Raw genomic sequence first — 26,744 nt, 5'->3', positions numbered from 1 at the left:
GTTAAACCGTTACTTGAAAAGCATCTCTAGACCCAGCAGTCTTAGGTAATTATTGGCCAATCTCCAACCTTCCTTTAATTTAAAAAATCCTTGAAAGAGTAGTTGTCGAACAGCTAACAGATCATCTGCAGAGGAATGGCTTATTTGAAGAGTTTCAGTCAGGTTTCAGAGCTCATCACAGCACAGAAACAGCTTTAGTGAAGGTTACAAATGATCTTCTTATGGCCTCTGACAGTGGACTCGTCTCTGTGCTTGTCCTGCTAGACCTCAGTGCAGCGTTCGATACTGCACTGCATAACACATAACATTATGTTATAAAACCAGAATTTTACCCCTGAAAACAAATGGGCTGAAAAACTGTTTAAAAGTAAAGGCTCGTGTACTTTAGTCTAGACAGTATTTAATGCCGAAAAGTTGTCTCATAACGAAAACAGGAAAGATCTAGAGATGAAAACAGCTTTGTAGAGAGCTGAAAGAGCACAGACAAGATGAAACATGCAACATTAGCTATCGATGATTCTTGTGCTACACACATACTGTTTTCGCTGTTGATCTGGGAACATCACTATTGCAAATTCATGCAGCGGGTCCTCAGTTCCCCAGATTCTTGGAGTGCATGATTTAGACCTCTGCTAATGCTCAAATGTAGAATCTGACACAACACAAAGATGTGTGTCACATGTGTTGGCAACCTTATAATACACTACTTATAAAGGCACCAGGAGAGTGGCCTACAGCTGAGAGCATTTCCTGTGGAGGGTAGGAAATGTAGGAAAAACCCTAGTGATTGCACAGTGGTTGCCTATCTTTTATATATACAGTTATGTGCAAAATAATAGCAGTTTAACATTACTAATGTGTTTAAGCACTGATTTTGGCAGAAATGATGATACAACATTGGAACAAACTCATGACTAGGTGTAGCAGAGTAATGGCCAACCAACAGACTTAACGCACATGACATGCATGCTGCTAATTGGGGATAATTGACTCATTTAATGAAAGGGATGTATTCAAATTAATAGCAGTGTGGACTTCAGTTAGGGAGGTCATTCAATCTGTGAAGAAATGGGTGTCAGTTATGGCCCTTATTTAAGAAAGGAAGGCAGCAGATGCTGTACCTGCTGGTTTTAGCCTTTGCTCAGTGAGTAAAATGGCTTGTTCTAGTTGCACTGAGGGAGAAAGAACTTTGATCAAAAAGTTGATTGGAAAAGGGAAAAATATTCAAAGAAGTGCTTCATTTCATTTTCAGTTCATACTGTAAATAATCCAGGAAGGAAAAACAGTTCATGTTTACATATGGGATTGAATGTGCACAGCTCCCAGTGCCTTTGTATATATGGAAATAAATGCTATTAGGAACATGGAATTTTTCATCTGTTGCTTTAAACACACTGCTATTATTTTGCACATAACTGTATATATTCTGTTATTGGAGTCATCACCTTCAGCGATGTCACTGTGGTATAACAAGAAAGATTCAAAGAAACAGGTCAGTATGCCATCTCATTAGAAGTGACCTTTATTTACATATTTCACAATATACAATGTAAGTCTGAAAGCAGATGAAAAAGAGAAAAAGAGGTAAATGTGGGAGGAGAAAAGCAGGATCAAAATGCTTCACCTATTTCAGTATCTATTGCATAGTTTGAGATGATTGAACTGAATACCTTTCTAATATTGTGCTCTCTATTCCCAGCCCAACTGCTTGACACCAGAAACAACCCAGAGTCAATCTAAAACCTGTTGCTGGTTACCTGTGGGAGCCCAGCACTCAGACAAGAATCACACATGGCCTCTAACTTCACACAAGTGTGTGTGTGCACATTGCAGACGTTAACAGTGTGACAGCTCTCAGAAATCTCATGAAACAGTATTCACAATGCTGTCGTCGTGTTTGTTGTGCAAACATAAATCCAATGGCAGTATGGGCTCTGCTATTCAGCTGTACAAGTCTTTCATGTCTGCTGTCAACCCAGAAGGTATGGCATTGTTCTGTGTGATCAACACGCATGGTGTGAAATTAAAAATATAACTTATCTTAAAAGCATAAACAGTTATAATAAACTATACCCTAATTCAGTTCTTTTAAAAGCACCACCAACGGTTGAAATACAATATTGATGAAATGTTGATCTCAAGTCAGATTACACACACATGGTTTCTAATTTGCACAAACATACAATGCTTTATTCAAGTGATGAGTTGCTGGTTAACCATGTTTAATGTGTTTAAAAATGTATTTATGTGCAGATTTTTGACCAATTTCATAAACAGAGAGCAAGGACTGGTAATGCCTGCCTAGGGATCAAACCTTGCTACCTTATGCTGGTATCATTATCTAGGAGGGGGACGAAATATCAGCAGCTATGAGTACTTATTGTACTGCAGTAATTTTGTTCTCAGACCTGCCCCACTTCAGAAGCTAAAGAAAGATCCCACACTACAATTTTTATCAGTCATCACAAATAACAAAAGATCCACATTGTAAAAGTGAAAATGTAGCAGCACAATAAACACAGTAAAATCACAGTAATTCACTTTAGTTTCATGTCATATTTTTTCACCTGGTGGGCCACACACCCCACCAATGCGGTGTGTGGCCCACCACTGTTTGCAAACCATCACTGATCGTCATTGATTGATATTTATTATATTTTTGAGGACAATTTTACATCTCCCATTATAAGTGCATTCACATTAAAGCAAGCAAGTCTTGTGGATCTGTGCCTCTCCTCGCTTTATTTGTAATTCCACATGCATGAACTTTCAAATTTTGTAGCAACTGTTATAATTTTGAGAAGCTGAATTGCTTGAACACTAGATCCAGTACCTGGTCCAAAATAGGCCACACCTCTTAACGTTTGAATTCAGGTGAAAGAACAGGTTGATCTAAAGAGCTCCCGAATTCAAGCATTGTACTGCAATGGGATGCCAGTGTAACAAGTCAGTTTGTGAAATGTCTTCCCTCTTAAAAATTCCACGAACAACTCTAACTCCTAGAATTCAGATTTTTTTCAGAATACTGAGTTTAAACTCAGAAGTATTTCCTCTCTTGGTGTGAATGCATGTTTAAATAGTGGTTTTTGTAAATTATTATATCATTCACCCTCTTACTGTCCAGAGTCAGAGTGACCGCTGCACTATTAGCCATCTTGTTTTTTGGTGCCAGTTATAGTGGCTCCATAGTAAAGTGGTTTACGCGTCTGTCTGTCAAGCTAAAGTTTGATCCTGGGAGAAAATACACAAAACTCCTTGGGGCCCACCAAATCAAATGTGTGCCGCTACCTGAAACAACCTAAAGTAGATTACTGCAGTTTTTGCTGTGCTTGTGGGTTTCCTCCTTCTTCAGCAGTGAATGAGCTACAGCCTCAGTACATAATCTGCTGAGAGTACCTACAATACCAGAAAGGGAAAAAAATCACCTTTTCCAAATTTTCGTTATATTCAGCCATAATTACTCAGAGCATGTGTCAGAATATGTATACAGTGAGTCTGGAATATCATTAGCATACCGAACAGTGAATGGTTTGGCGAAAGGCAATAAGGAAAAGTTCTTATCCTTCTAAATGTACAATATGTCTTTGATGCCATCACAAATCATGAATTAGTGCTGTGACACTGTGTGTTAAACTGAACATGACTTTGGACAGATAATATTGTAGATCAAATCGTGATGCCCTGCTCAGTGCTGACACTGAGGGGCAAACCATATTATGCTCACAGACAGGTTCATGTGAACTAATGAGCATGTCCCAGTGTTCAAAACACTACTTAGAGCATCACTTGTTTTCTTTGTGTGCAGATTGTGATCAGCTGCCTTGTGCTGCTGCTGGCTTTGAGGTTTACTGACCATCGTGGTTTTAGCTCAATGCATTCTACAGCATATAATGTTGCATGGTTCCTGTACACTGTGCCACAATACTGCTAACGTCCCATTTTAGCGTGCACTTACTGTCACATACAACCTTTAAAAGAACATCACTCAGTGTGAAATAACCAGATAAAACACAGTGTCCAGATCCACTGCCTGATTAAAAAAATATAACACGAGCAGGGCATGCATGCTTCAACATGTAGGACTGATGGACATCCGGCAGCATTTAACTATTTAACACTCAGAGACAGCCTGAGATCTGCCCGCCACTCTCATGCAAACACGCTGAGCCAGTAAATGAATTAAAACCACGGCATCAATAATACATAATTCCATTTATCTTCATCATCAGGTACCAGAGGTTGTACAAGAATAAATCATTTGAACAAGCATCAAATCATATTTTACTGTGCATAAATATTGAAGAATTGCTAAATAATAATTTAGGTCCAAATATTTTATAAATCTGGAGCTCTAATTTTAGGGGTTTTAACAAAAATGTGCAAACGAAGGATTGATGCATGTTGCAGCGATGTTATGGAAAAATGAGCATCGTAGCAAAAAGCTTGTTAATGGAGGAAGGTCACATTTGCAGAGTATATGGTCCATTAACATCCTCAAATAAGATGAATGTAAGTGATGGTTTCCTAGATGTGCCCTGTGCTCTGCACACACAGTGACTCAGCAGGTCTGACACAGGATAGAAGAGCATCACTGCTGCATCTCCGATGCTGCACCATCCGTCACACAGCCATGGAAAATGCTACCATCCACATACCGCATTCAGCAGTTCTGAACTGGCATATGTTGTTGCAGTGGTTATGTTAGGGTTCTGGTGTGCTGCTGTGTCTTCTGAATAAGTTTTTCTGTTTTCACTGATATATTGTTAAATCTGCCTTTGTGTTGTCTGACAGCCTGACAGTCTGTAAGAAATCAGGCTAGACTGAATTTTACGATGATGGAAAAGACATATCACTGCTGTCCCACAGAGACACATAGTACCATCATTTACTTTAAACTGTGATGAAACAGTTTTAATTGCCTGAAAAAGAAAGGCCAATAAATGTAGTCAAAACAACAGAACCCAGAATGATGTAAAACTGAATGCATACCGACCGCAACCAAGCTTGACTTTCGACTTCAACAAAAGCACAGAGGAGCAGTCAAATACAAAAAAGAACCTTGTGTGTTCTTGTGTCAGTGGGACTGCAGGCTAAGGTATACATGTTAACTTAATTATGTACTACAAGCCATGTTGGTGAGTAATGCAAAATTAATGTAGCATGACAAATGATGTGATGCATGACTTTTTTGAGTGAGTACACAAACACTGTTCCCAAAACAACAGTAGATGTTCCTGTTCTTACATGTGCTGCCTCTCAGGCACAGACATTTACCCAAAGAGCTAATCGTGCCACGTGTCAGTGAAACTCAGAGAAGTGACACGCCCTCTCGTTTGTCCTCGCACTAAGAATCGACATCTGACGCTGATGAAAAGAGCGAGAACATAAATTGTGTTGAGGCGAAACTGTCACTGCTTTCAGGAAAATGAGCCACCATGACTGGGAAAAACATCTGTAACATAAAATGGATCGTGATCTCATCGTTATGTAAAGAGCTGTTGCACTAAAAAGCTGGCTACACAAGGCATTTTCTAACTGACCTTTTTATAATTATGGAGCTCGCTGTCAGTATTTTCAGTTTTCCTAATAGAAGAAGAATCTTAGAAGCACTTTTAAAAATCAAAATGTTGAAAGCACATGGCAGTTTCTTTTTCTGAGGGAGATACTGAATTAAACCTCTGCCTTACTCCGTCCATCCTCACTTATCGTCAGCTCAAAAAGCTGGTACATACATGGGGATCCAGAAAAAGGAGGCCTCACAGATGAATCTGTTTGTGTGTAGTGTGAGCTAGAAAGGAAATGGTGAATGAGTGACTGGTTACTGTGCTTTTTCAGTCTTTTCCACATGGGAGAAGAGTGTGTGTTTTCCAGTTTTTACATCAAAAAAACGCTGTCCACTGGCACGTGCCCCTGTGTGTCTAAACATCCTGATGATTCAGCCTCAGTGCCACATTCCCTTATTTCATTTCATCCTCGAGTCCTTGTAGACATCACTTCTTGTCGCTGTTTTTAAATATTTGTTCGTAGGGCGGTGGAGGATGGTTGCAGTACGATGGAGGTGGCGGATAGGAACCCATCATCATATGGGTGGAGCCAGGCTGTGGCGGGTACGGCGGGTGTGTCATGGCAACCCCTGGGTCGCCTCCTGCCAATCCGTTCACCCCGAAGCCCTGCATGCTCCCTGGCTGCTGGGAAACTGCAGGAAAAGAAAATTAAAAAATGATTAAAATGCTTTTCCTTTAAAATCTCAAGTTTAAAAATAAGCTGTTACGACAGCATTCACATGAGCGATTTCATTCTGGTATTCATATGTTAAATATCCAAAACCTTTTTCACATTTACTATAAACAATAGAGCTCTGCTTCAGCCATCAAAGAACACAGTGCATCTATCCATGCCCCATAATCATGATAAGAAAGTGAAAACAAAATTGAAATTCTTGAAAATTTGTTAAAAATCAAAACTAAAATATAACAGGTACAAGTACATAAACTGGTCTCATGTTTATAGTAAAAAAATCTTCAGTGTTATTGTTATTCCTAAAACTCTCTGATAATCAGTAAGGACAGACTGCCAGTACCACTGAATACCACTTTATTACTCACTGAGCAGAAATCCTCTCCATCGATCGTTTCTTCACTACCACAGTTACATCACTGATTCCTTATTTATCTTTCTGCCTTCAACCCAAAGCCTTAAACAAGCAGGGTGTCAGAGAAGATTAGAACAAGCAGGCTGAGATGCTGACTTTACTTTGGAGTTCATCAGAGAGAAAAACGAGTAAAAACATCCTCCTCCGGGTCACCTTTTCAGAGAGTTTGACGCTGTGCTATTATTGGAACGTTCCACTTAATTTTCTGCTTGGTTGACTGACACAAAGTAAAATTCCATCCATGTAAAATTATGACAAGAGTTTTAACAGCTGCTCTGCTCTCACCCAAAGTCTCATGTCTGAACTAAAGGATGCTGGGGGGACATAATGTTGAGCATAATGAACAGACTTAGAAAAGTTTATCTACTGAGGAGACATAAATGGGACACGCCAGGGTTTGTTTCTGCAGTGGTTGGATTTGATGGACCAAAGTGATTTCATGGAGTGTTCCAGGAGAAATCTCCTTTCGATCACAGCATGATCCCTTAGAGATAGGGTGAGGAGTTCAGCCATCTGGGAGGGGCTCAGAGTAGAGCCACTGCTCCTCCACATCGAAAGGAGCCAGTTGAGGTGATTTGGGCATCTGACAAGGATGTCTCCTGGGTGAGGTGTTCCGGGCATGTGCCACCGGGAGGAGGCCCCGGAGCAGACCCAGGACACGCTGGAGAGATTATATCTCTCAGCTGGTCTGGGAACGCCTTGGTGTTCCACCGGACAAGCTGGAGGAGGTGGCTGGGGAGAGGGAGGTCCGGACTTCTCTGCTTAGGCTGCTGCCCCCTCGACCCAGTCCCGGATAAGCGGAAGAAGATGGACGTGATTGATCTTCTTTCGATGTAAATGAGACCAAAAAGATGCTTCAAAGAAATGCGTAAGAGGCCAGCTACCATGCATCCAGCAACCCAGCAAGCATCTATCCTTGAACAGCATGCCAATGTGGTGAAGGAGTGAGTACAAGTACCTGGACGCCCACTGGAAGACAAGCGCAGACTGCATACAAGAAGGAGATCAGCAGACTTTATTTGCTATGGAAGCTGAGGTACTTCAACATGTGCAGTAAAATGCTGGAGATTTTCTATCAGTCCGTTGTGGCTGTCGTGTCTACTTTGCTGTGGCGGGGAGCAGCATCACAGCTGGCAGCACCCATAGACTGAATGAACTAATCAGGAAGGCTGTAAATGGTGGTGAGGAGGGCAAAACCGTTAGCTTGGACAATCTTGACCACCCACACGGCACATTTTCTAACAGAGTGATTCTGGTCCGCTCCCATAAGGACAGATATCAGAAACGTTCCTCCACTGTGCAGCACATCAGTGTTAACATTTTATTTCTACTTTGCTTTGTTGATTTTTAAAATTTTTCACATACAAATGATTTTCTCTATATGTTGTTATTATTATTTTATTAATAATGATAATAATAATAATAACATACTAACTGACTGGAAAAGCATTTGAGATGATGTGTGATGTCTGCCTGAATAGTTTTTAAAAAGGAAACCATGTTTGTGCCTGTTTGTCTCTTATGCAAAGATTCAGTTCTTAGGGTGCCTGTCATATCCACTTCCCTCATTTCGGACTATAAAGTATACTTCAGCAGTCCAGATGGCCTTTATATACACATTTTAAAGTATGCATTTTTAAATGATTTTATTATTATACTTTTTAGGGCTCATAGAGTGATACAGTTTGTATTTTCACTATAAGGATTGGTGTTTAAAATACACTCCAGCTGACAGCATAAGTACATGTTAGTCAAACCACTGCGTTCATAAACAGAGCCACACGGCTGCCGAACTTTAATAAAAGAAACGTATGCAGAATGTTTGAGTTAAGTGTGCTGGTCCTCAAAACATGGGCCTTGTACTTTGGAGTAAGTTTGATGCAACCATGTCTTCTTTTTCTGACTTCACTTTCTTGCACTGGCATCCACAAAGCTAGTGTTCAACTCAACGGTTTTCCATGGTAAACACAAATCTCACACCCTTTTAATTTTTCTTTTTATTTAATATGAAGTTTTACTGCATCTTAGTTTGTCACTTTTACCCACATTTGTGCACCTGTATAAAGCCTACTGTACCTGGTGTGGTAACAGGGTGCCTAGTGAAGGAGACGTTGAAGGCTGGCTCGTCTCTCAAAGGAGATGGGTACATCCTTCTGCGAATGAAGAAGCCTGCACCACAGCAGAACAACACTCCCATCATCAGCAGTACCCTGAGAAGAAAAAACAAAACATATCACTGTAAATACAGGAGTTCTGGCTAAAATCAGTATGATGACGTTATGTGGCAAACTATCCAGCTAGCATGTCAACACTGACATGACTTTTCTACCAAAAAATGTTATTAAGCATGAAAGCTACATTTGCTGTTTTCTAGGACTGAAAGACATCTCTGATGTTATGAATATATTGTCGGTTCCATTTATTCACTTTCTGCTGCTTATCCAGGTTCAGGTTGGAGGCTGGAGTCTGAGTAGACAAGCCCAGCCACCCCAGCCACCTCTTGCAGCTCATCCGGGGGGACATTGAGTTGTTTACTGCGGTGATTTAGCTGATCGTGGAGATTAGGACCCACGAGCAGACTCACAGACTCCCACGGGCAGACAAGGTTAAACAGAAGACAAGCCCTTTAATAAAGGCCGATATAAGGATACAAAAGAACTCCAAAATACAAAGGAAACAGTAACTTCACTAACAGAAATCTACAGGGTGGGCCATTTATATGGATACACCGTAATAAAATGGGAATGGTTGGTGATATTAAAGTCGTGTTTGTGGCACATTAGTATATGTGAGGGGGGAAACTCCTCAAGATGGGTGCTGACCATGGCGGCCATTTAGAAGTCGGCCATCTTGGATACAACTTTTGTTTTTTCAATAGGAAGAGGGCCATGTGACACATCAAACTTATTGGTAATGTCACAAGAAAAACAATGGTGTGCTTGGTTTCAACGTAACTTTATTCTTTCATGAGTTATTTACAAGTTTCTCTTTGTTCACAGCCATTGACCCTATGAGACCACTCATCTCCCATGCTACAGTCAGCAAACTGCTTGCTAAGTTTCGTGAAACTGGTTCAGTGTTGGATTTGCCAAAATGTGGATGCAAGAAAACTGTCACTAATGAAGAAACATCAGTGGCTGTCCTAGCTTCATTCAGCAAGAGCCCACAGCGTAGCACTCGCCGCATGTCACTGGAGAGTGGCATTAGTCGAACATCCCTTCGGCGGATATTAGCTACTCACAAATGGCACCCTTACAAACTCCAGCTACTGCAGCATCTCAACGAGGATGACCCAGATCGGCGCACAGAATTTGCAGAATGGGCAAAACAAAACTTGGAACAGGACCCTCAGTTCACGCAGAAGATTTTGTTCAGTGATGAGGCAAACTTTTATGTGAATGGTGAAGTTAACAAACAAAACCACCGCTAATGGTCTGACACTAACCCACATTGGATGGATCCATCCAAGACTGTTGGAACAACGAAAGTGATGGTTTGGTGTGGTATATGGGGTACAACGATAGTGGGTCCATTCTTCATCAATGGAAACCTCAAGGCCACTGGATATTTGAAATTGCTACATGATGATGTGTTTCCCTCTTTATGCACTGAAGCTGGCACGTTCCCTGAGTTTTTCCAGCAAGATGGTGCACCACCACATTATGGGTGCCAGGTCCGAGCATTCTTAGATGAACAGTTTCCTGGAAAGTGGATTGGTCGTCGTGGGCCAGTTGAATGGCCCCCAAGGTCTCCCGATCTGACCCCCTTAGACTTTTATCTTTGGGGTCATCTGAAGGCAGTTGTCTATGGTGTGAAGATACGAGATGTGCAGCACCTGAAACTATGGGTACTGGATGCCTGTCCTGGCATTTCTCCTGCGGTGTTGCTGTCAGTGTGTGAAGAGTGGGAGAAGAGGGTTGCATTGACAATCCAACACAATGGGCAGCACATTGAACACATTTTATAAGTGGTCAGAAACTTGTAAATAACTCATGAAAGAATAAAGTTACCTTGAAACCAAGCACACCATTGTTTTTCTTGTGACATTACCAATAAGTTTGATGTGTCACATGGCCCTCTTCCTATTGAAAAAACAAAAGTTGTATCCAAGATGGCCGACTTCTAAATGGCCACCATGGTCAGCACCCATCTTGAGGAGTTTGCCCCCTCACATATACTAATGTGCCACAAACACGACTTTAATATCACCAACCATTCCCATGTTATTACGGTGTATCCATATAAATGGCCCACCCTGTATAATGAAAAAAACAATAGAGACACTAGCAAACAGATATTTGGAAGCTAGGAGACACAGAATATTTAAATAACCACTAAAGGTCCAAAATCATAGAGACACTAGGAAAAACGACCCAGGTCCGTGACAGCTTCCTAGGTCTGCCCTGAGGTCTGCTCTTGGCAGGACAGTCCCAGAAACACCTTGCCTAAGAGACATCTGTCTAACACTCAGCTTTCTCTTCACCATAACAGATTGGTATTCCCCCGGATCATTTGTCAATCTCCAGTTCCACTCTTCCCAAACTTGTGAACAAGACCCTGAGATACTTAAACTCCTCCACTTGGGAGCAGTAATTCATTCCAGACTGGAGACCCCGCCCTTGTCTGGCTGAGAACCTTAGTTTTAGATGTGGAGGTGCTGATTCTAATTTCCACCCCTTTACACTCGGCAGTGAACCGCAGCGCAAGCTTCTTGTCACCACCTGATGAAGCCAACACAATCACATCATCTGTGAAAAGCAAAGATGAAATCCAAAGGCTCCGCCAGGCAGAGGTGTGGACTCGAGTCACATGACTTGGACTGAGTCAGACTCGAGTCATTAATTTTATGACTTTAGACTTGACTTGAAAAAAGGTTGTAAGACTTGTGACTTGACTTGGACTTTTACACCAGTGACTCGGGACTTGAATTGGACTTGAACCTGTTTACTTGAAAAGACTTGATATTTTACCCAAATCTAAAATTTAACATACATATTATATAAAAAAGTGCGGACCATTAATTCACTTTATTCATTCATTCATTCTTACCACACTCCGTATGTATGTGAGCGTGGGCTGTAGCACAGCCAATCAAATTAACCAGATTTGAAAAAAACAAGAACAAAAACGCTCGAGCCAAAAATGCTCCCAAGAGTAATTTCTTTCGGGTACATAAACTACGAAGTAGTCAACAAAAAACGAAATGCAATATGCAAAACATGCAAGAAGAGAATCACAGACGGAGATGGAACAACTTCCAACTTTGTCCGACATTTGAAGTTGCATAAAGAACGGTAGGTGGTGCTTTTTTTTTTTTGCTACGATGAGACAGCTGACTTAGCTAACTTCATCTTATTAGCAAATGTTCTTCGGGCTACGTTGATGATACTGTTTGGCTTTAACAGGTATGATATGTTTGTCATGCTATTTTAAATCCGGTCCTGCAAGCGCATCCAAGAATAACATGCAACTTGTTAGCTCAGAATTGTCGGTGAATGGTGAGCAGGGTCCGTTTCAGAAAGTGGGTTCTGTAGCTGTACTCAGTCTCTCTCCGTCTCCTCCCCATCATTAACCCCGTAGATTTAACCCAGTTTAGACTGACAAATATTTATTTTACCATCACATCACAATTCAAAATCACTGTGTTTAATTTGCAATTAGTGTATGGTCGTGTTTAACTTTTGCATGTCTGAGCCAGGGAAAAAAAATTTTTTTGGTTAGAAAATCTGGCCCACCTTAGTGTGTAATTGAGTAGTCCTGCTATACATGGCCTTTTTCTTCTGTCATTTATGTCAATACATCAAATAAAATACTTTGATCTTATATTATTAGCTGTTGTTTATTTGCAAAGGTTATTCTCAACAGGGATGCTAGACAAAAACGGCGTTTTCTACAGACAGCCTAGCATACGCTCTCCACTTGCGAGTGAAAAAAGAAAAAGAAAAAACACCCCTTCCCTATTGGTGTTAGAGTTTACCATGTCAGCCAATCAAAAAAATGATAAGGCAACATGTGACATTTGGTTGTTTAGGGAGAAGGGGAAGTTTTTAGGAGTGACACCCGCGACGGAAAGCGGGCGAGCGAAAGAAAGAGAGAGAGAGAGTTTTCATATGTGAGACATTAGTGACGTTTAGCGTGTTTGGAGGCTATAGTTAGTTTGTTGTGTAGTTATTGTTTTGTATTGTGTGTCGGTTAGACTGCTGAATTTCATATTTGATCTAAAAAAGCTGTCAGAGGCAGATTCCAGTGTAAACGCTGTCTCCACATAGAAAACTGGACTGTTGCACCTCCAGTTGTCAGACCTGCAGGGTTTAGGCCTGTGGTGTTCTCCTCTGTCTTATACTGAACACAAACTACATTTTTTGGACTGGCACAAATAATTTGTGTGCCTTCTTATTTGATGCAGCACACCTGATTGTTCTGTAAATAGATTTAAATGGTTATATAAAAAACGCCTGAGGCCTTGGCTGCATTTTTAGGTAAATAGTACCATATAACTTTGTTGTTTGCAAAACTTGTGCATAATTTTTAGAAATGTACAATTTCTATTTGCATTTCAAGTTATGAAAATGATTCGTTAAACATGTAAAAAAATATTACTTTTTTCTACTCGGATTCTGAATTTTTTGTCTGAATTTAGATCAACTGTGCTAATATAGTATACCAAAATGAAAAAAATAACTCAAATTTCAGATATTTGAGGTTGTGCTGTAAATAATGATACCAAACAAGGCAAGAAAAACATATTTTAAAAGTGAAATATAGAAGTAAAATCAAAAGTAGTCAAGAACGGCCAATTATACCCGGGACCCCAGAGGGTTAAAAAAAAGACTTGAAAGGACTTGAAATTCAAAGTTTCGGACTTGGGACTTGAAAGTTGTCTGTCTTGACTTGCGACTTGACTCTGACTTGCTTGACTTTACTTGAGACTTGACTTGTGACTTGAGGATAAAGACTTGGGACTTACTTGAGACTTGCAAAACAATGACTTGGTCCCACCTCTGCCGCCAGGTCTATAAAACTATAAATAGAGTCAGTGACATAGGGCAGCTCTGGTGTACAAGTGGCCCATAACAACACCCCAGACATCCCATACTCCCTCAGCACCACCTCACAGGATAGTCCACAAAACACAGGAAGACTGGTTGGGCAAACTCCCACACACCCTCAAATATCCTTGAGCTGGTCCAGTCCTCCTGACTCCTACGTTCAACTAACTCATGGACTTTCCTCTCCTGTATCCTGGTACAGACCAGGGAGGCTGAGAAGTGTGACTCCACCCCAGTCTGCCAACCCAGAGGTGCTGAGACTTGTCAGCCAAAATAAAGCCACAACACCCAAAGCCTCAAGGAACTAAGGGAGAACCACCTCCCCCCCAGGGTGCCTGCCACTAAGCAGTTTTTAACTACGTTAGTGACCTCACCCCCAGTGACAGGCAAGTCATCCCCCTCATCCCCATTCTCTGCTTCCATTACAGAAGATGTGGCAGTGGGATTAAGGAGATCCTCAAAGTGGACTCTCTACACCCGACAGAGTGATCCCGAAAGTGCGGCTGGTCCTTTTTCTGTTTGCTTTGCTTTTGCTGGGCCTCCCAACTCGGTTACTTATGTTCATTCTTTATAAGTAAAATGGTAAATGGCCTGTATTTGTATAGCACTTTACTTAGTCCCTAAGGACTCCAAAGCGCTTTACACTACATTCAGTCATTCACCCATTCACACACACATTCACACACTGGTGATGGCAAGCTACATTGTAGCCACAGCTGCCCTGGGGCGCACTGACAGAGTAATCACACTTTCATGAATAAAGGTTTGTTCAACGAGAACAGCATTTTGGCATCTTGTGTGTTAGGTCCTTTTGAGCCATGAATTTAGGAATTGTAACTATTATCACTGTGGACATTAAGGGGGTCATAATGTAAACATTTATCATGTTGTATTTAATAAGAAAACCCCATAAATTTGTCATTAAAACTGAGGAAACTGATCCTATGAACTAAGAGCTGTTTTATAATAGCCAGAATTTTTTACCAACTGGAAAGTCTCTTAGCATCCACCAATGACTTAGGGGTAGACTTAATAGATGGAAGTCTAAACAGCTTGCCAGCAATCAGGCGGATGTTAAGAAGTCAAATTTCAGAATGGGAAGCTATTTTTATCTTTTATTTAAAAAATTATTTCTTTCTCTTAAAATGTTTTTAGCGAGACCTTTGGTCTTTTCTCATTTTCAAAAACCTTGGAGCTAAACATATCTTTGCAAAGCAGTTGCTGGAACATTATGCTAACAGAATAGCCACTGAAATGGTTGCTGAATGAGAGCAACATACAGTATATTTGTACACATAAGTGGTGTTTATATGTGCAAAAGTTAAAAACAGACTTTTTTTTACCAGTGTAGAAGAAATTACTCTAACACTGATGAGTACCTGCTGAATTTTGCTTGATAATTAAATAACTACACAGTCTACTGTAGTCTGTAAATGACACAAACCCAGTGTGAAGTTCTACCCACTGTGCTCAATAAAAGCAGAGCACACAATATGATGCTAAAAACAAATTACAGCCTCTTGTTTTGCCTGTAATTCAGTCAGCCCTATGTCGAATGTGTGCGCCAGAAGTCACCACTGAAAAAAAGCTCAGTCCACATATGCTGCACATTCAGTGTAACCACAGGGTAAAGCTCTTTAGTGTAGCTACACCTGCAAAACAAAATGGTAAAAACGTGCACAAGTTTATGATTGTGTTATTTGTTTGTTTGGTCTTTGCTCGTTTTCCCAGCTGTGCACATATAGTAAACCCAACCCACACAGTAACTCACCAGAAGTACCATAGTCTTTGGATGGACAGGGCTCTCACACAGCAGCGAGTCCCACAGCAGTCCTCGTAGGAACGGCATCTGCAGCAAAAAGTCACACAGCAATGAGTCAGCAATAGCATGGAGCAGTTAGCCTCTGTTATTGTTTTACTGTTTAGCTACTTGGGGGTGGTGGAGTTTCTGTTGAGGTGCAGGCGCCACAGCAGTGGTAAGAGAAATACTGGGAGATGATAGAAGATTACAATACACAGTGTTTGAGCCATTTTCTTTCAGACCACAAACAAACCTTTAACTAGTGTGCCTGGCACTAGGCAGAGACTACTGAACAACAGTGAGAGTACAACTGTATTATTGTTATCGTTTTAAGAATATTATCCCATTCCTTCTTTTCTGCAACTGCAAGAAGCTTTGCAACCCACCTCTTTCTTTCTTGCTGTATCTGACCTCAAATATATATCTGCTGTCATCTGTTCCAGGATTTTACTGCAGCTCTCCCAGACTCTGGCTTTCCATGGAAGGGTGAGAAGAAGAACTTTACATTTCATTTATGCCCTCGGTAGAGTGTAGAACCATGCCACCAAATATAAATTACTACAGATGGAAATATCATTCTTAATTTATTATTAACTTCCAGTGAATTTTATTTATATAGCAACAGATTACTACAACACTTGCCTCAACTGTTAGGTAAAGACCTTACAATAATACAAAAACCCAAGAATCCAGTGACCTCCTATGAGCAAGCACTTGGTGACAGGAAGAAGAGATCGCTCCGATACAGCATGTTTCTAATTTCAGAGATATTGAGCAAATGTAAAAAAAGAAGTCCTGCATAGGACTGTATTTTCTGTATTCTGTTCTTGACTGCACAGATTCAGTATTTTGGCGTCATGGACAACAACTCGAGTTATAAGATAAATACGATTTAGCCATCTCAAATTCTTTCTTCTCAAGAGGTGAGTGAGTCCATAGTTTTCAGTGTGACACTGGTGGAGCCCATCAGCAAAGTACACTGATTTCCATCAGCATCTTAATTAGTTAAAGAAAGTCTCCTCTTACGGACAGATTTCACCTCTCTGAAATCAATAATTCATTCAGACTTAGGAACCAAGCAGCTGCTTTCAAGGGTAAAAGCTCTGCAAGTACAGAATGAAGTTGATGATGGATGGAATGTCTTCCTATTTATAGTAATGGTTTTGTGTTGAACGTGTGTTTTTAAGCTTATTGTCTTCAGTAATTAGGAATTTAGAGAAACTCCATACAACTCCAGAGAAAAAACATCTCTGCCAGATATTTTAGTTGTTCAACTGCAGGACAGTTAAACACTGTTTTTACCTCAGTGTACTGCAGAACTGAGGAAAAACAGTCCTTCCACACACAGTAAATTACATTAGTCTATATGTACAGTAGCATACTTTTTTTTTTATTGCAGTACAGAGAGTCTCACTATAGTTCCCTGACATTTCCTCCACTATAATTTGCAATACACCCAGGTGTATTTTTCCATTAAACACACTTTCTGCTTGGTAAACAAAATTTAAAGAAGTTTCCTTTTAACTGACAACCCCAGCAGCCTGGGAGCCAAACAGGCAGGACAGAGGCCAACTGTGATTGATCAGTCTGTGCAGAGCAGCAGGAAACTGGCATTAATGCAGCTGGAAAAAAACAAGTTTGTGTGTGTGTCTGTATCTGTGTGTGTGTGTCTGTGTGTGTGTGATAGATGACTATGGACAATCAGCATGACTTCTCATGCTGGGATCTCCCATTCCCAGCCCTTCTGGCCCTAATCAATGTCTGCAGATGCTGCAAAACATGCAGCAAGCAGAGTGTTTGCGTCACGCCAGATACAGTTGATGCCAGTTTCTGTCACACTCCTCGTGTGTAGGTAGCATAATATTTATACTCTCTATGCAAGGCACAAAACATTTTACATAAAAAAAGTGTTTTAGCATCACTAGTTACAAAAATACTAATTCCATCACATTAAAATATTCTAATTATTATTATTATTGTTGACACGTCACTTATCATTCTGTTAGGTTTGAGGGATATTACAGTTTCCACAAAGATTTAAGAGATGTGAACAGGAAACATAACATTAGGATAAAATCTGTAGGCCAGAGCCGGTCTAAGAGAGGCAGTTCATTTACAATTAATCCCACTGTATAGAAATTAGTGGCTGTTAAATGATGACAGTACATCATTAAACATCATAAGATAGCATTCAATGAACAGAAATTAATGGAGTGAACAGCCCAGGTAATAAATGATTGCAAAACTGCAGCGAGGTGCTCAGGCTGCAAGCACAGCCACTGCAGCTGTTACTGCTTCTCAGCTGAATAGTCAAATCGCTTGGATTTCCACAGTTTTTAGAACATCAGCAAGAAGTAGTCACCACATGCCACGCCTCTGCCGCATGCTTCTCCATGCATGCCATGACTTGTGATGTAAAAGCGGAGTTTTAGTTTTGAAGTCCTAATTGTCAAATATTCTCCCAAAGTCATTGTCATTAGTTCTTTCATTTTTTTCTGCTTATAAAAACAGTAATGCATGAGAAACTCATTTTAGGGTAACACGTTTAATCTACTAACATGTTTTAATCTCATTCTTTTACAAACATCTCAGACCTCCAAAGCATTTATACATGAAAAAGATCGTTAGTGACCACAGTGGTGGACATCCGAGGGTTGAGTTCATTGGTTTAAAAACTTACATGAAGTAGATAGGGTATCCACCTTCGAAATACCAGCAGTACTTTTTCGCCTCTACACACTGTAAAAGAGAAAAAGGTGATGATTAAAAACTTGCAACTCTTTCCAACTCACAAAATGAAGCTCAGTTAGCAGCAACAGCTCTTGCCTCAAAATGGTTCTCAGTCTTTCAAATGGTCTTAAACTTTTGATCGGGAGTGTATTATGTGTGGTGTCGAGCAGGGGGGTAATTAATGTTACCTGAGCAGTACAAAGAAGTTTGCAGCTGGGACAGTCCAGCCAATAGCTGACAAATGAGGGCTTAGTAAAATAAAAAATTAAAATAAATAAAATAAAAAGGTAATTAAATGATTTATAATAAACTCCATTTACTACAAAGTAAAATGGGTTCTAGTATACAGATTCACAAAATGACTGGTGCTTTACTCATGGAATATTCCATTCTCATGCCAGGGTAAAGCTTCTTACCTCTAGAAAAGATCCAGTGTGTTCATGGACTCATTTCCTGGTCTTCCCATGAGAATAAAACCATTTTAAATTGCATTGGAAAGAGAGAGCCTCGGAGGGTTTTAAAAAAATATCTTTAGCCTTTGTGTATCCCTTTCAAAGAAAACCTCAAATAGAGTCCAGGAAACTGCTTCTCAAAAACAGAAAGTCACTCTGTGTATACACATTGTGGATGAAAGAGGCAGAGACATTTTCACTGTGACTAAAAACCTGAAACACGGGCACCAGTTTGGCTCACTGGGATGAGCGGGTGGCAACGTGCCGTTTGGCTGAGATCGTTCGGACCCGAACCCAGGCCTCCGCAGCCCTTTGCTGCGTGTGTGCCCCCTCCCTCGGCTTTCCTGTCACACATCACTGCATCTATCCAATAAAGCCGAAAAAAAATATTTAAAAACCCCTGAAACACTGCTGAAACCATCCTGAAACCATTGCTGTCTTTAAAAAGTAACTTAGCTCGCTGTAAAACAAGATGCGTCTTTCTATGAGTCTAATATTGAGTCTCTCCTCCTCCCTCCAACACATCAATTAACATCACCTCAGTTAAGTTCTATTCTCTTTCATTTATTAATTTCTATATACAAACAAAAATTCCCCTCTCGCCCCTGCAGGCAGTCTATCCTTCAAGCTCAGGTCCTCTATCAGAGGCCTGGGAGCTTGAGGGTCCTTTTCAGTATCTTAGCTGTTCCTAGGACTGTGCTCTTCCGGACAGAGATCTCAGATGTTGTTCCTGGGATCTGCTGGAGCCACTCGCTTCTCCTGTTCCTTCTTCCTGATTTGCTGTCATTGGGTATCACTACGTCATATATAGTGCATAAAAATTGCCAACCCTCTCCTGAATCAATAACTGTAGAGTTCCAAACCTTCATTGGCTTTAAAATCACCACAAAAACTGTGCACCAGAAGCTTCATAGCACGAGTTTCTATCGCTGAGCAGCTCTCGTCAGTGCAATCTGTAGCTGCTCAGTACTTTTGTTCATACAGTGTATGGCTTACATCTGGAATACCCCAGGAATACTCCATCTAAAGCTTCTCTTTATTGGCTAACTGATAAATCCAAATTCAAATTTAAAGTTCTTCTCCTCACATATGAGCTCTTGAATAATCAGGCCCCGTTCTTATCTTGCATCCTCATAGTACCATATCACCTGAATAGAGCAGTTCACTCTTAGACTGCAGCCATTCTTGTCAGTCCTAAGGTATTTAAAAGTAGAATGGGACACACAGCCTTCACCTTTCAAGCCCCTTTTATGTGGAACCAGCTCCCAGTTTAGCTTGTGAGACAGACACCCTCTCTGATGACGCACTGAATGTTTCTTCTCCACTCACTCATCTCACCACAGATGGCTCCCTCTTCCTGAGCCTGTTTTTTCTAGAGGTTTCTTCCTGTTAGAAGGGATTTCTTCCTTCCCACTGTCGCCAAAATACTTGCTCATAGGGCGTCATATGAGTGTTGTTTTTTTCTGTATTCTCTGTATTATTGTAGGGTTCTTACCTTACAATATAAAGCGCCTTGAGGCAATTGTTGTTGTGATTTGGTGTTATATAAATAAAATTAACTTGACTTGAATTGAACTGAACTAAGTTGAGCCTGGTTGTATATTTGCCAACTCGACAAGAGTTCATGTACCTCAATCAGACATGCTGTAATTTTAGGCCACATCTGGTCCAGAAAACAAATAAAATGAGTCATGTTAAGCCCAGCTCATGGCTTTTTGGACAGACTACACTTATCGTAACATAATTCTCAGTTATAGTTGGATTTTTACCTTACATTATAAAGCGCATAGAGGCCAGAACCTGGTTTAAAAGTTTATGACCACCGTTACATCTTGTTTTATATGGTTTGATTTTGTTAAACTGAAAGCCTGTCCAGTTTGTTACGTTTAATTTTAGCCAATAAAATGTTCAATTTATGTTTAACCAGTTTGTTTTCAGTGTTATTAGAGTTCATTAGAAGTCCTGACTTGAGCTAACTCCTTGCAAAGTAAATGTTATTCTGGATAATAATATAAATTTGAGGTGTATTTACCAAGGATCGGAATAATAACTTAAGGTTACTTGTACTTAATTTTATCTGTAAAACTACAGTAAAAAGTTACCATTGATGTGCTAATGTTGACATTATCACGGTATAAATGATAAAATAAGAAGGGTCACCAAAGATTCATCTCCTGAATGAATATTTCTGTTAAACAAAGAAAGTGTTGAACATGTCTGAAAGAACACGATTGATTTGGCTCAAGTACCATCCATTTATATGTCTCCTCTCTATCACTATGTCCAATTTTCTGGCTGGTCCTGTTCTCAATTCTACTAAAGCAGATCCTGTGAAGAGCTCAGGCTTTTATACGAGCACTCTTGATCCTCTCTTTCAAACCTCCTCCAAATCTATTAGTTTTTGGTCTCTTATCTCACATTCATCTAGACAACATAAGCCTTTATGACTCAGTAAGCAATGTCAGTCACCTCTGGCATGAGGGATATGAGTGTGAAATAACAGAACTATTTCACTGTTATATCCTGTACATTGGAAGAAACAGGAGAAAACTACAGTACAATTTATGACATTATCAATCTGAAAGTGTATTTAAGATATTGCTGGAAAAGGAAATGCGTAATTTCACAATTTTTAACTTTATTGCCATCCATTCACCTGTATTTGGACCTAATTCTCATCCTGTCTTCAACCCTCTGCCAGCCATGAATACAATCCAGCTCTGTTCATTGTCTTTCTCTAATTAGAGCTGGTTGGAAAAGCTGACAGTGGAGAAAAGAGTCCCTCTGTGCTCCCACAGGACAAAAATGACCATTACGCAACCAGAGGATGTGTTTTCTTGCTTTAAAAGCAGCTCAGATGGCTTTTGGATTGAGGACACCGGGAGGAATGAATAGTTCAAATGGTTGTATGCTGCACTGAAAGCTTTTAGAAGCAGCGAAAGTGTTCGGAACGATCAGGAAGGGAAGAGCTCTGCAACAGTCGGACATCCGAGAACACCACTTTGCTCCAACACAGAGCCATCAATCTCATTTGAATTTTGCTCACTTGGACTGTGTTGAAAAAAATTCCTAATAAGACATAAAGCAAGAAAAATTTTCTTCCAGTACTGATATGAAAATAGCCGCAGAGAGCTTATGAATGTTGTTGTAATGGTCATACTTGTCTTCAGTTTTTCAACTCTTTTCATTAAATCTAATATTTTGTTCCATCTCTTCTAATCCTGTATGTCCTAGGTCATGGTCCAGACCCAGACTTCTTTGTGGAACCAGACCTTTTACTAGGTTTTGATGAATCTAAATTTCTATATTACTCTGCACAACTTTTCCTGTATTTACGGTAGTCAGTGTATGTATACAGGATACTACGTCATGCTTGTCAGCCATCCAATGCATTTATTCAGAGGACATGGGAAAGCAGAAAACTTCACAAGGACACGAGATATTGAAGTCCAATGAAGTCAGGGAAACAGGAAGATTAAAGCTGAGACGGTTTCCATGTGAAATGTATTTAAAGAAAAAGAAAATTTCAAACTTCACCTTTTCCAGCGCCACTTCGCATTGGGGTCCACATATCATTCACCGCATGACACACTTGAGGACTTTTATTGTTTTGGTCTGTACTAAGCTCTTTGCATCCATCTCCATCATATACCCAAAACTATAAGGAGCAATCATTTCTACACTCACTAACCACTTTATTAGGCACACCAGTTGAACTGTTCCCTAATCCAGTGCACCCAACCAATATGAAACTCAACATGTCAACAAATTTGGAGCAACTGAGTGATGCTATCATGTCATATAAAGTAAAATCTCTGAGGAATCTTTTAAAATCTATGCTATGAAGCCAATTCTAAAGACAAAAGAGGGGGTCCAACTAGCTACTATTAAAGTGTGCCTAAAAGTGTCTGGTGAATGTATGTGAAAAATTCACATTTAGCAAACCTGGGGTTGAATTACTTATCTTTGTTAGTTTATTGTGAACAACTAGCAACAATCAGAACGTTAAGTCTAGGATCTGGTTGCAGTCCTATTACATCAATCAACAGTATTGATCCCACGGATGTTTCCTTTAACTGTGCCAGTTCAAAATTAATATTTGCAGAACCTGGTACCACCCATTTGGTTGTTCCCAAATCCCAAATTCCAACAACTGCTCATACCTAACACCTGTTTAACTTCTTCTTTATGTTTATGTCAATAAAGGCCGTGAAGCCCATTCAAATCTGAACATCATACAACAATAGAAGTCACAATTAGTTTCTAAGCATTTCCTGAATATAGAAGAAAGGTGAAATTACCATGTGTCACACAACTGAGTGGCAGTGCCTTCACATTGTTATTATAGCCACAGATACATCCTTTTCTGATCAACATGTGGTCTCTTTCTCATACAACCTTGGAAATTTGCCTATTAATTGAAAAACTAGATGGGCAGAGATATGGTGACACAAACGGAATTGTCAGTTTTTTGTTAAAGACGATGCTTATGTCGCCCCACCAAATAAAACTGAGGTATGAGTAAACACATGGCCAAAGAAGTTAAGCTATGAGCCATAATGAGAATTTGGAGAATTTTTGCATCCATAAACTTTTGAGTTTGGCAAGAAATTACAGTATGTTAGTTTCTACAATTATTTGTACGACTTACAATATTGTTGGTGGTTTACAAGGGCAACATGAGGAAACTTTTACAGTCCAAATACTCTATATAGACTAATATAGCGTATTTAGAGCTTGAGGTTTTCCCAGCAATCCACAAAACAAACTCAACTCAATGCAAGAAGGTTTTTTTAATCCGTTAGGTAATACTGAGCTTAACTACAGGAGTATGAAAAGAAAAAAAGTGATGATTAGTCACCAGGCTTTTGCTTACTTATTATTACCCTGCTGCTGTAGTTCTTAAAAAGCTAACAGTCTCAGGGGGATGTTTTTGCTGTATCTAACCAGCAGTTTACCTGATGGCAACACAGTAACAGTAATAATAATTTGAAGTACTGTGGACAGATTATTCTACTGCAAGCAAATCACAGCAATATCAATCAAAGGGTGGCAGATGGCCCCGCCCCTCCCTGAGCCTGGTTCTTCCAGGGGTTTCTTCATGTTAAAAGGGAGTTTTTCTTTCCCACTGTTGCCAAAGTGCTTGCTCATAGGGGGTCATATGATTGTTGGGTTTTTCTCTGTATGTATTATTGTAGGGTCTATCTTACAATATAAAATGCCTTGAGGCAACTGTTGTGATTTGGCGCTGTATAAATGAAAACTGAATTGAATAAAAAAAGAAAATTGAACTGAATAACACTGTTTCATTATTATTGGGGTGTGAGGTTGGGTGATATTTTCCTTCATACTGACATGAAGCACTTTTTGAGCATCAGTCCCCACCTCACCCACCCCTCTCCTTCAAGTATTATCAAAATGCTACAGAACACACAGAACTTCCAAGTTACACAGTCAGTAACTACCAACCTGATGAGAAAACCCAGACTCGGGACAACAAATAAAATATGTAATAATACTGGAAACCCATAATATATTAATTTTAATAGAAAAAACAACATTCAAAGTGAGCTTTCAGATTTAAGAATATGCCCCCAAACTCAATCAAAACAGCAGTCGCCTCCATGTGCTTATAGTTCACCTGGCTGAGCAGGCTGGGTGTGAGCCTGCCATGGAGCATATTCGGTGCGTCATACCCTTCACTCCGTCCTTTCTATCAAAGTAAAAAATTTTAAAAAGTCATAATAAAGAACCAGTTAGAACTGGTTTGACTGCCAAAGCACCACTATAATGTTAATCAACAGTCCCTGATAATTGTAAATCTAATTTATTTCAGGCTTCATAGCTCATACAGAAAGTTTAAACCTTCTAAGAGCGCTGATCACACAAAAAAGAAAAGAAAACCTGAAGTAGCCACCATGACATGAGTGAGGCCCCACAGGCCACAATGAGAGAATGAATTAGTTTCCACTTTAAGGACATTTTAATATCTCTTCAGGTGAATTTACACTTCAGGTGTAAAACACAGACACTGTATGAGTCTGTGTTTTACTAGTGTTCTCAAGCCCAGCAAACAGTGAAACAGTGACTTCTCCTAATCTGCTTTCATCTAACAGAAAGCCAGTAAGATCACAGGATTCATTAGTTGCTGCCTCTGTTGCAAAACAGTGTTCAAACCCACTTACAGTACTTTTAAGATATATAGCTTACTGCTGTCTAATATTTATTTTATAAATATTTCCCAATGCTGCCATTTCCGGTTCCCAATGTCAAACAAACACTGGCATCACTGAGAGCTAAAAACAGCCCAATTTCTAGAACTTAGCAGGAAGTTAGTTTGCTTGTTTCCATTTTCAGGGATTTCTTAAGAACCAAAATGTTACAGCTCTGCTATCACTTTGTACATAAGTGAAGAAAACTAAACAGCACCACTGTTTGTAGGGTTATTATTACCCGAAGAAGCATGTCCCAGGGTCTAATGCATGCTTTCTGTGAGTCAACGGCATTATAAGTGACACTAAACATCTAAGCTGTCAGAACTCGTCCTCAAAGCGGACACTGCAGTAGCAGCACAAGGTCTGAGGGCTTGACTCCATCTAGGCAGCCTGCTTGAATTCAAAATGAATGTGTGCTCACTACATCTGCTGAATGAAATAAAATAGTAATGATGAGGGTTAATATTACATGAATAGACAGGAGTGTCAGCAATGCAAGGCTGATAGAAAGAGTGAGCTACATTCAGAGGCTGTAAAATTAAACTAGAGCTCGTTTTCACCTCTTTTTAAATGATCCTTATAGCCCCAAAAAGTGCAGAAGGGTACATCAGAGGATATCAAAGGAAAAGACCAACACTACAAAAAGAAATATGAATATGACTGCGTGTACACTGATTCAGACTGCTGCCGTGTGTCCTACAGGCCCAGTAACCTACTGAGGAGTTATAGGGGTCTGAGCACAAAGACAAAGGATGGCAGAATCACAGGTAGCTCACCCACTCAAACAATCCGATGTGCACATGTGGGGGTAAAAGCCATATTACTGTTCTACACTCTTCTATTCTGCACGAACACAATCCCACTGGCTTTGCCTTTTTTTGACATTTCTGATTTTGTTGCTATATCCCAGCTTAACGTTGCGCTTTTTCAGATATTCGAGCGTCTCTCGTTGTGCCGTTCATGAAGTTGACAAAGAGTGCCGCACATACAGCGGAGGTCCTTTCTCATTGAGCCGGGGTATGCCGGGTTCTGTTAGGTCTGATCTGTCGGCACTAACGTATCGGAACTACATCACAGTCAGCCCCGGCACAACAACAAGGCACGAGCGAAAGCCTTATAAAGGTACGGCCAGCGGCGTCACCCAGAACCCGTGCCTGTCCGTCACAGCTCTATTAATACCACAGTAATACCGGAGGACACCTCACCTCTACAAATAGCCACAATGTCAGGGCTGCATCGAGCAGTGGATGTCTCATATCTCCGTCGGTAGGAGAGTGGGAGCAAAGCTCCGCTTGTGGACAGGAGGAGACCGTGGAGGGGTTGCTCCGTTATCTCTATGTCGGTTTCATCCCGCTGGCGGACACAGACAGCAGATCCAGCCGGTTTGACAGGACAGATGAAGGCAACCCGGGCGACGGTCAAACAGACCAAAAACGGAGATTAAATGGCATGATGGGAAGCTGCAATAGCCTGTGATGTTGGTTTATTCCACGCCCCTTTCCCAGCCCCCCACCCCCTACTCTGCCCTACAAACACACACACGCACACAGTTTCCTCATTTCATAGGACATTACACTTCCCCGTAGAATAGAGGAACAATGGCTATGACTTCATATCCAACACATGTACAGTACAGTGCAAAAGCTTCGACTCACCTTCATTTCTTTATACTTTACTAGAGAAATAGATGCAGTAATCTAAAACGTGCAAATGTACATCAAAAGCCTGAACTCGCTTAAGCAAGCTTTCTGGTGATTTCTTGAAGCAGGAACAGTTCTCCAGGCTTCTTGAAGAACAGTTCTTTGGACGTTAGCAGTCTTGTTTTCTGTTCTCTGTCGAGATGAT

The 26,744-nt window shown here is 40.4% G+C and overlaps 1 protein-coding gene across 1 annotated transcript; it reads right to left on the bottom strand.

Annotated features, from left to right (window-relative positions):
• Positions 1-1,506: 1,506 nt before the first annotated feature.
• vopp1b (VOPP1 WW domain binding protein b) lies at positions 1,507-26,410 on the bottom strand. Its single transcript, XM_003455750.5, has 5 exons — positions 26,105-26,410; positions 18,183-18,241; positions 15,473-15,550; positions 8,729-8,862; positions 1,507-6,196 (listed from the first exon to the last, which is right to left on the bottom strand). The coding sequence occupies exons 1-5, from the start codon at positions 26,153-26,155 to the stop codon at positions 5,991-5,993; spliced, it is 528 nt and encodes a 175-aa protein (XP_003455798.2). The 5' UTR covers positions 26,156-26,410; the 3' UTR covers positions 1,507-5,990.
• Positions 26,411-26,744: the final 334 nt, after the last annotated feature.

This window comes from Oreochromis niloticus, linkage group LG9, assembly GCF_001858045.2.
Source record: "Oreochromis niloticus isolate F11D_XX linkage group LG9, O_niloticus_UMD_NMBU, whole genome shotgun sequence".
NCBI classification, from domain to species: Eukaryota; Metazoa; Chordata; class Actinopteri; order Cichliformes; family Cichlidae; genus Oreochromis; species Oreochromis niloticus.
The sequence above is the reverse complement of the archived record's forward strand: the minus strand, read 5'-3'. Positions and strand labels throughout refer to the sequence as shown.

Bases quoted from the DNA above. Each gene is read 5' to 3' on its own strand.
- vopp1b (XM_003455750.5), bottom strand. From the start codon at position 26,155: ATGAGACATCCACTGCTCGATGCAGCCCTGACATTGTGGCTATTTGTA. The intron at 15,551-18,182 runs GTAAGTTTTTAA...TTTTTGCTGCAG, and splicing joins GGATACCCTATCTACTTCAT to ATGCCGTTCCTACGAGGACT. The intron at 8,863-15,472 runs GTGAGTTACTGT...TTTTCTTCTCAG, and splicing joins CAAAGACTATGGTACTTCTG to GGTACTGCTGATGATGGGAG.